At 42.2% G+C, this 11,000-nt stretch overlaps 1 protein-coding gene across 1 annotated transcript; it reads left to right on the top strand.

Annotated features, from left to right (window-relative positions):
* Positions 1-525: 525 nt before the first annotated feature.
* On the top strand, positions 526-10,792 carry inpp5jb (inositol polyphosphate-5-phosphatase Jb; the record flags this gene model as incomplete). Its single annotated transcript, XM_083905147.1, has 12 exons — positions 526-920; positions 2,097-2,204; positions 2,470-2,578; positions 5,523-5,639; positions 6,728-6,903; positions 7,737-7,848; positions 8,303-8,412; positions 8,619-8,826; positions 9,480-9,617; positions 10,089-10,172; positions 10,260-10,364; positions 10,478-10,792. The coding sequence occupies 12 exons, from the start codon at positions 526-528 to the stop codon at positions 10,790-10,792; spliced, it is 1,977 nt and encodes a 658-aa protein (XP_083761273.1).
* Between the last annotated feature and the right edge of the window lie 208 nt (positions 10,793-11,000).

The following is an 11,000-nucleotide window of genomic DNA, read 5'->3' on the forward strand; positions in this document are numbered from 1 at the left end:
TGTTGATGTTATTGTTCTGCTTCTGTGTCTTTGTGAAACATTATTTTAATGTTTTTTTCCTTCATCTGTCATAAAACAAGTCACCCTTCTATATGCAGCACAGGAATATTTCAGCATGACCATACTGAAAAATACAGAGAGAGTCATGTGGAGCTGATAGGCTTAATCAGCACTGTGAGTGTGTTATGCACCACCATCCTAATCTGTATATAAATACCTCCATGTATTTCTGATGCTACCCAAAATGTAATCTTCTGGGTCATTGGAGTTGAAATCCTGAAATTTAAACAGTTATTCCTGTTTTTACAGAAATCCAAAATGGACCAAGGTAATCAGAGCCAATGTCAGACACAAGACAACCCGAAAGGAGCAGCAGAAGCTTCAACAACAGCTCCAGCTCCAGCTCCAGCTCCAGCTCCAGCTCCAGCTCCAGCTCCAGCTCCAGCTCCAGCTCCAGCTCCAGCTTCAGCTCCAGCTCCAGCTCCAGAGTCAAATAAAACGGCTCTAGCTGCAGAGTCAAATACAATGACTCCAGCCACAGATCCCTCTTCTGTTGAGCCTCTCGTTCCCTCCAGGCCTCGACGTCCTCAGAGAAGTGCCAGAGTGGAAGGCTCTGTTGACATCTCTGAACCTAAAGCTGAGACAAAGGCTGAATCCACTCCGGTGACGAACCAGGGCGAGAGCTCTCCTGATGGTGCAGCGGCGAGTCATCCCGTACCCTCTCGCCCTGCGCCGGTCAAACCCGCGGGAGAGCGCTTTGGTCCTAAAGGTCCAGGACATCACCCGCCGGTTAGAGCAGTCTCAGTCCCCCAACCGCCTGCCAGCAGACCAGTGCCTCCTCACCTGAACCCTCATGCACAGAGAGCCTTCTCTGTAGCAGGAACTGCTGACACTCAGGCCCAGATTGTAGAAGACTTCAGGCAAGTGTCCTGATCCGTGTGTGACATTCATGTCCCAGCATGTCTCCGCAGGCGTCTCATTGTCAGAGAGCTGAGAAAAGATCAGCCTTGACACACATAGCTTTTATTTAAATACTGTGTGTTCGAACCACTGCATAATTATTACAAACGTGTAGCACAGGTGTTTTGTTTCTGTATCGGGAATCTTTGATATTTGCTACTTTAGAAACCCTTTACTATAAAACTGTAGTGCTTAACGTTTAAGGATAAACACGTCTATTACATTCAAACTGTTATCAAAAAGGCTATATATACTGTATACTGTTGTATGGCAGTGTTTGGATCAGTGTTGCCTGGCAACATTCCCGTTTTGAACACAGGAAGAGATTCATTTTATATCAAGACATGCTTGAAGCTTGTTGCCCCTGCTCTGTTGCTGTATACACACAAACGCTCCCTCAGTCAGGTCTGATAGTTTTGCTTGGCAGAGGATTTTTCAGCTATATGAATTGTTAACAATTGTAAAACATTTTTGTGTGTTTATACATATTGATTTAATTTCTGTTTGTTTGTATCCTGCTTACAAAAGACAAAGCTTCGTTGTCAGAGAATATCTGATGATTACCTTCAGTCTTTTCCAGCTTACTGTGTATTTTAGGGTTTATTCTGGTTCAGGAGTTAGTGGATCATTGTACAGGTAACTGATCTACAGGGACGGGTTATGTTGCTGGGTCTTTTGCACAAATATAACCTTGGAGTTAAGGCTAGAATAGACCATTATTTTGACCTGAAGACAACTTAATTTAAGGCACAAAGGAGCTGCGTTTCCAAAGCACTGCAAGTATCTGTCTTCAAGACTTGTCTGTTGCTCTGATGTTGAGTAGAGTTCAGTATAATTATTGTCTAAGCTACTCATAGTGTTTAAACTTAGGGAGGCAAGGAACACCCTCATGGTCACATTTATCTGGATAATGCATTTTGTAGACGTACTTCCTTTTTGTAAATGGAATTTCCAGTAACTTTCAATAACGTTTATACTGTACTCCGTCACTTGTGGACCATAGTTTGCCATTGTTCTCAGGACAGATGTGAAGTAATACCGGCATTTTGCTGTTTCACCGTGAGTCTGTGGGATGATGACACTGCCGTGTGTGTAGGAGATGTTTATAGACATTACACAACGCTTTTTCCCAACAGGGTGCACATCATTACCTGGAACGTGGGTTCGGCCACGCCTCCCGATGACATCACTGCCTTGCTGGGTCTGAATGTGGGTGATGGAAACACAGACATGTACATCATTGGGTGAGTGTTTTTTTGTGGTGCAGTCATCGTCCACTGTCTTCCACATAAAAGCTGCAGCATCCATTTGTGTTCACCCCCACATTAAGGCTGCAGACACTAATGAGCATTCAGGGCCAGCTCTGAATGTTTCTCCCTCCCTGTGGCACATATTCTCTTTTACTTATTAATCCACAATTATCAGCGCTCCTCTCATCAGCCTTGTATATTTCTGTGTCTGCTGTTGACCCTCTGTGCTGTGTTGTTTGTCGTTTCTTTTCCCTCCAAGGCTGCAGGAAGTGAACTCCATGATTAACAAAAGGCTGAAAGATGTCCTCTTCACAGACCAGTGGAGCGAGGTCTGCATGGACAGACTCAGCCCCTTCGGTTATGTGCTGGTCAGTAATGGGTTTTATTGTAAACACATATGCACACTCCCATAGTAAACTGTCTTCACATTTACGTCTTACGTTTGGAGGTTCCTCTTCCATGTCTCCACTAATGAGGCAAACTACTATCAGTTTATGTACTCTACCATTCAAAAGTTTGGGGTCACTGAGAAATGTCCTTATTTTTGAAGGAAAAGCAATGAATATAACATTAAATGAATCAGAAATACACTGTTTACCAGGGGTCACCAACCTTTTTGAGACCGAGGGCATCCTGAAGGGTAAAGAATAATATGGAGGGCTACCATATTAACATTTTATGCACCATTTTTTTATTTTTTAAATGATTAATATTATGCATTCAATTGCATACACATTATTTCCAGTGCTTACTCCTAACGATTATCAGTTTTTATAAACAATTTCATTGATATTTTACTGAATGATCATATGGATACATGCAAGTGAGGTGCAGTGAAGTGAGCCTGCGGGTTGCTAATCACCTTAGAAGGCTATTGTATTATAAAACCCTTGAAAACCCTTGTGCAATGATGTTAGCACAGCTGAAACAGTTTTGCTGGTGACCGAAGCAAAATTTATTATTTTGAATAAAAATCGTTATTTCTATATTTTCTATTCATTTTGCAGCTCTTTTAATTAATAGAAAAAAGTGTGACTTTTAATGGAAAACACAAAAAAATTGTATAGGTGACCCCAAACGTTTATATATCACAGGCTATTGCTCTATCTTCCTCCTCTAAAATGTCAGAAGATAAATGGGGGAATGTGTACTGTATTATTTAACTTTCTTTGCTAAAAGCTCACGCTAGGATGATGTATGATGATTGGAGGAACTGTCTGAAAAGGCGTTGTAGAAATATTGAGGATAACGCAGTTTCTGCAATATCACCCTCACTATTATCAAATTTCCTTGAAATAGCTCTATCTGTTGGAACTGCGTGTACTGTACTGGTGTGTTGGTATTCATCATACTCTGTGTTGCACCTAACTGTCTGCATGTGTACGGATGCTCGACCATGTTGGCATGGTGAGCCAGTGAGCCTGAATCAGCTGTCGAGCTGAACAAGCCAGACAAATGTCTCCCAGGGTGACGTTTTATTTTTGGATCTCGGTCGGTTGTCAGTGCGTTGACGTGCCTCTGACAGTGAGACTGATGCCGCCCTGCAGCAATCGCCATATAGTCTGCTGCGTTAGATGAAGACTTGTCAAAAATCATGTCCGAGTGACCTTTTGTGTTTACTCCGTGTGGATATTAATCCTGCGAGCAGGTCGCCGAACAGAGTTGTGTCACGCCGTTAAGTAGGGGGAGAAACACGGCAGCATCAGGAGGATTCTGTCTCGTCATGACACGGTGGACGGATATTGAGTAAAAAGACTCGTCGTCAGGTTTGCACTGTAAACTGCTGCGAGCACAAGAAAAGATGCTTCAAATTGAGCTCGTCGCTGCAGGAACACAAAGCTAGCGATGCACAAAACATTTGCAGAGTGTCGCCACAGTTTCTGTATGAGTAAGCTACACTTTAAGGTTTAGATGCACAAATTAGCAAAGGCTCTTATCTTTGAATTGCACCATTGCACACTCTACGACTGGTTGTTTGCAGTAGGATTTGCAAGATTGGTGTTTTCTCCAAAAAAAACGTGTTGATTGAGCATTTAATTTGTCACACTGAGAAACACCTTAACATGAGTTTTAAGTGTTGTCAATCTGTAAGGTATGATTCATGATTATATTAGGGATGGCGCTATACCACTTCATGTATAAATTTATAATTCTGCTATCATAACCTTGTGTATCTATCGATATCAGGCTGATATAGTCTTATCTTAGCTGTAATCTGCCATTTCAGAAACACGTCACTCAAACTGCATGGCAGACATTTTCAGCCTTACTAAGTAATCAATGAATTAAGGAATATGTAATAAAGGAAATTAGTTAATCGATGTTTTATAAGTGTAAACCACTGTTTGGACTAAAACAAGTCCCCATTTCCCCTCGTTTCCCCTCGGCCTGGACCTAACATTTCCTTTTGTCTTTCTAATATCACACTTGTTATTCACAGGTCAGACATACACATGCTCTCTCCCGCTTAAATGTCTTTTCTGTTTTTCAACCACAGTACTCTACTTTCTTTCGGACTTGACACACAAATACATGCGCGCAGATGAACACATGCACGCCGCAGATAAGGTCGGTCCACGTTACGGTTCAGTAGAACCTATTACGCAACAGACTTGCTCAAATACCAATTTAGTATACGAGCAAGAGGGTCTTTAGTCACGTGGATGTGTGCCTCCATTACTGTCCTCAGGCCATTTCAGACGGGGTGTTATCATGCTTCTCCGGCCTGTGGTTGGGGGTTGGGATCTATAAACCAGTGGAGAAAATAAGAGGGAGGGTGGGTGAACATGAATATCTAGTGAGAGTCTTGACATGCCATGCAAATACTTTGCCTTTTTCCACTTCATAAATGCACATCATATTCTTGCCCTGCGTAAACAGTACAGAAATATTGTTGATATGGAGCATAACACAGAGCGTTATCACGGAGAGTTTAGAAAAAGGAATAATCTGAGTGTGTGAGCATCACGCTTCCTTTACATTGTGTTTTCCTCCACTGGTGAGGTTAGTACCACACACTGTGGCCTCTCTAATGTGCATTGCTTTATGTAAAGTGGTGGTGGGAGCTGGCCCACAGGGCAAAGTGACAGTGTTAGGGGGGAAAGAGAGATGGAGACTGCACGAGGAAGTGAAGCACATCAGCAGAAATACACAGACAAAAGCCGGACTCAGAGAATTTTGTTTATTGAAATTTTGTAGAGATGTTCTCTTTATATATGCAAAATCCCTCCACATATCCCTTACTGTGTATCCTCTGTATTTTCCTATCTCGTTCTTCATTGTCTTCTGTCTTTTACTCCTCACTTTTCTCAGGTGACCTCCCAGAGGATGCAGGGATTATTACTGTTGGTATTTGCCAAGTACTTCCATCTGCCCTTCCTCCGTGGAGTCCAGACTGAGACCACCCGCACCGGCCTGGGGGGATACTGGGTGAGACACCACTCTGCGATCAGCAGGGACATGGAAGTGTCGCACTTCAAAAAAAACCTGTACATCTGTATAGGAGTAATTAGGCCCTCACTACAGTTTATATACACTGCTCATGCTCGGTTTGTGAACAAGAGGCGATGTTGTGGGTGTAGCTTCTGCTTTAAAATACTGTATTTTGAGAGGCCCAGTGCATTAGGCTCTGCACAATAAAGGTAGAATAATCCAAATTACATCATGACTCAGTGCAATATTCAAATCAAAAGACACTGCATTTAAATTATTAAGATAAAATGACGTGACAGCACAGCATTTTGATGAATTTCTGCATTGCTACAGCACCCTACTGCAATCATACTTCAATTGCAGCATATGACTGGTAGCACACCAACCATATCATCAGGTCTCATCATTCAAATTATTAATGTTTTATTTATTTTTTTTAATGGTTTTATGGGAAACAAATAGATTTTGGTATCTGCAGGATTGTCTTATTCTGTATTTTTTCATGTTTAACTGGAATAACGGTCAGATAAAACTGTAATATTTGGACAAATGCATTCCGACACCTGACCATTACACCAACACGGACTGTAAAGACGTAATCAAACTGCTTTAATATGGAGTTGGTCCCCCTTTTGCAGCTATAGCTGCTTCCACACTTCTTGGAAGAAGTAGACGACTTCTGAAAAGTTCTGTGGTTTTGTGTCTCAAGTGAATCCATGTTTTTTTGTCCTTCTTACAGCAGCTGAAGACACATGTCCACCATTATCAAGTGTCTCTCATGTTTTAGTGGGTCACAGTAGTTGTAACATGAGTGGAAAGAAATCCACAGCCTCATCCTGTCCCCCACTGTTCACCTTACTTTTGGCATTAAATATTGATGATGTTTTCCACTGGTTATTAATGAATAAACTTCCTGTGGCTGTGAGGCAGAAACATACACTCCATACAGTGACCACAGTCATTCATTCCATCATCCATCCATATTAAATTGTTGTGCTAATGCCAAGAATGGTACATGTACATGTTTCCCCCTACTACCTTATGTTTATAATCTTTAACCTCTGATTATTTTGTATGTGTCACAGGGGAATAAAGGTGGGGTGAGCGCACGCATGTCCGTGTTCGGTCACACCATCTGCTTCCTGAACTGCCACCTGCCGGCTCACATGGAGAACTCAGACCAGCGCATGGAGGACTTTGAGAGCATCCTGCAGCAGCAGCAGTTTGAGGGTCAGGCTTCCACTGGGGTTCTCGACCATGAGTAAGTCTGCAGTTATTAAACACATGTATTTACATGAATTTAAGGCTCTGCTTGACACTGGATGCGTCACTTGTGTGTTGCGGCTGCATTGCGTCGTGTTTTTTCAATAATGAAAACAAGCTTTTTTGATTTTTGATCTTGTGTCTATGCTCCGTATAACAAAGAAATGACTAAAACGGAATCATTTTGATTTGTTTCTGACATTTTACAGATCAAACAAGTATATAATCAACAGATTGACCAATTGTGAAAATAATTGGTATTTTCAGCCCTAATTGTGGCTGAGTCACAGAGTGTTTTCATTGTGGGGCCCAGGTTAACAAATGACAGTGTTCACGCTGGTGTCTCACCTTTTTTTTTCCACGTGTGACGCGTGTTTCCCAGCAAAAATAGACCGAGAATATATCTGTTGATAATAATGATAGTGACATTCTTCCAGGCATGATGACGCCAAACTGACACCTCTCCCTGTAATTATAGTGTCTATGCTGAATTTGAATCCATGAAAACCATAAATATTGTATTTTTAAATATGTTTTAGCAGCTATACAGATAGATTCTCTCAAATGAAGTGACGTTGTCTGCCAGAGGTAAATCAGCGTGAAATGCAGCAGACACGCAGCTGGTGTGAAAACACACACACACGCAAGCTAAATGTGTGAGAGATGAAGCACACGCACTGCATCCAGTGTGAACTGGGCCTGATGTATCTGTTGGTTAAAAATAAATCGATATAGCTTATGCTAATTCTTTCAGAGTCAGCAGTGCAAAAGTACTTTTTTGCTTGAACCTGTTTAAATAAATGGATTCATGAAATACGTCTTTTTACACAGTTTGGTGTTCTGGTTCGGGGATCTGAATTTCCGTATCAATGACGTGGAAATGCAAGCGGTGAAGTCGGTCATTGATAACAACAAGTTTTCCATACTGTGGGAAAATGACCAGGTAAAAAAAAGTCTATTTCTCCTTATATTATTTTTAGTACATGTCTGTTACATCCAAACATTGTCAAACAAGTTCACACATTGCTGATTAAACCAGCTCATTCTATATTTCCCAGTGTAGCAGTGTTTTAGATCTCATGTCGTCCACAGTGTAATTTCTGCACGGCAAACAGGAAGTGATTTTGTGGAAGTGGTTTTATGTCGAGACAAGAATAAGTAACAACAACACTGTGCTCGTAAAAGGAGGTGGTTGAAAAGAGTTTTGGCTTTAAAAACAGTGCCGGAATTCATGTCTGACAGTTTTGCTTGAACCCGTTTTCAAATGAGGGATGAAGCATACAAATTATGTTTCATTGTTTTTGTTTAGAAGATGAAACTAAGGTCCAAATCATTTTCATTTGCTCAGAAAGTCAAGAAGCAAACGATTCAGACACTGACATGTGTTACCGTTACAGCTGAACATGGCCAAAGACAGTGAGACGGTGTTGGAGGGATTCTACGAGGGGCCGCTGAAATTCCCTCCTACCTACAAGTTTGATGTTGGAACAAATACTTACGACACAAGGTTGGTGTTTCCAGTGGAGGCTGTTATGAATTCTAGGTCACTGATCTCACATATGTCAGTGCTTAGCTCTGTCAGCTTTAGTCTCCTCTCAGAAAGGTCTTGACTCACCTGGGGACACATAAAACTGCCCGTTTTTGTTCCCTCTGTAAAGGAAATGATATTCAGGCGACTTCTTCCTCTTTTATTTTTTCTGTCCACCTCCCCAGTGCAAAGAAGCGTAAACCGGCCTGGACCGATCGGATTCTGTGGCGTCTGAGAGCCACTGCACCAGCCGCTGCCACCGACGGCGGAGGGAAGCGCGACTCCATTTCAGGGTTGACCAGTGGGACCAAAGTGACGCAGCATTGCTACAGAAGTCACATGGAGTACACCGTTAGCGACCACAAACCAGTCTATTCCATCTTTACCCTGCAGGTGAGACACACCAGAGAACAATGTGAGGAGGACTTTTGACCTGAAAGTTATTATGAGTGCTTATATCTTTGGAATGATTTGTAGTAATTACCCAAACTGTATGAAAAATAATGTATAAACTAGTGCTGGCGTCAATGTTAACACATGACGCATTTCCATGACGACTGACTGTAAAAAGACGTGCGTGACGTCATGTTTACGTAACTCGTGATTGTTAAAATGAGTCTCTAAAATAACGCTAAACTTTAAAAACAGAGGCACACATACGCAGTACACAGGTACGCTGGTTATTTTTTAGCGTTGCTCTTTTCGTTTAATAAACAGACTTCGACTGTAGGCGCGCTAACGGCACTAAAGGAGCTAACAGAGCTAACTGGTAAACGGTGCCCGGGTGCTGCGGCACGTAAACATGACGTCACGAAACGTCACCTGAAACACACACTTTATCTGTTTGAGCTGCTGTAGAAACATGACAGCACAAGGTGGCAGTTAACGAAAACCCAAAGGATTTATTTTTGAGTGATTATTATACACTTTAACAAACATATGCATTGGTAGAATATTCAATTTCTGCCGATAAAACCCTCTTAAATGGTATACATGTGGACCTTTTGTTGCACTTTTTACACATGTATGATCGTTGTTCCTTGTAGTTTCCTTATAAGGTGGATATTCCCTTGGTCACAATCATAGTGGAGGATGAGTGGAACAGCATTGCTGATGCCAAAGCTAATTTCAAACTGGCTCCCAACTACTCGCGCAGCTCCTGGGACTGGATCGGACTGTACAAGGTAACCATTGTTTTCTGAGGAAACGGCAAACATGGGCAGAAGATAATTTGTTAGGCAGCTGAAACAAACAAGTTGGATTCCAGTTATTATTACAAGTTGTTTTGGGATTTTGTTTAGTGAAACACAAAGTGTTTTAATATGTTCCATTTAGTAAATGATGTTATTGGAATGGATGTAATGCATTATTGAGTCCAGGGTTCCCACAGGTCCTTGATATTTAGGTAAATGTCTCCCTTGTTTGTTACAACGCCACCTACTGTTTCAGGCCCTGCATTGCTTGATGTACATAGACTTGAATTTGATGTCAACCAAGGTGTGGGAGCCATCTGAGTCTATGTTAGCAGTGAAATCAAAGCAGAAAATCATTAAAATACATACTTTCATTCTTACTTGTTTTACGAATATGGTGCAACCTTCATTTCTGTGCAGCACAGTACTTACCGTTTTGTGTTTTTGCCGCTGCCCTCACAGGTGGGATTCAAACACCACAAGGACTATGTGGGATATGTGTGGGCCAAACAAGAGGAGGCTGATTTTCTTCGACAGGAACAGGAGGTGACCTGGATTTGTTCTGAATTCTCCACAGAAACTTTCACATTTCACATTCCGTTAATGTCACACTCACTGTTTTTTTTTTCCCAGGTAACCTTTACTGAGGAGGAATTGCCCAAAAGCTCAGGGGACTTTATCTTGGGTTACTATAGCAACAACATGAACACCATCGTGGGTGTAACGGAACCATTTCAGGTAATCATAACTCTGGCGCTGCTTTCATGATGTAAAAGCAATCAAATGCATTTTAGATGGTGACTTTTATCTCTGCTCTTTCTTCACTGCCCACTCTCTTTGTCTATGTTCAGATCCAGCTTCCCAATGCAGGCCTTGAGGAAAGTTCTTCAGACAGCTCCGAGTTCAGCTCAGAGGACGACGGCACCGTGAAGACGAGGTCCCGCAGTCCCAGTCCGCGCAAGGGCAAACACCACCGACGCCGCTGCGACTCCCGCGGCCACAGTCGCTCTGGCAGCCCAGCACAGGTCAAAGAGAAAGAGCACAGTGATGTCACTGATGGTCCTCAAGCTGAGAGTAAGTCTGCAGCTCATCCAGCAGAGGGCAGCAGCAGCCAGGCGTCTGCTCCGGTGGAGAAAGACAAAACCACAGAGGCCTCAGGGGAGTGAAGCAGTGTTTTAGTCCAGCTGTTATCACATGATCGCATGATCTGCCGTGTACATTTCTGATGCTTTCCTTTTCAGGAACATCCATCTTGTCTTGTCCAGAACTTTTGTCTGGAGTATTTTTTCATATATGCGTCTTTTTATTTCATTTCGTAAACATTTCACTTGTGTCTTTGTGTTTCTTCTATCTTTCTATGTTCTCAGGTGTGGA

Source organism: Microchirus variegatus (genome assembly GCF_963457635.1).
Source record: "Microchirus variegatus genome assembly, chromosome: 18".
Taxonomy (NCBI): Eukaryota; Metazoa; Chordata; class Actinopteri; order Pleuronectiformes; family Soleidae; genus Microchirus; species Microchirus variegatus.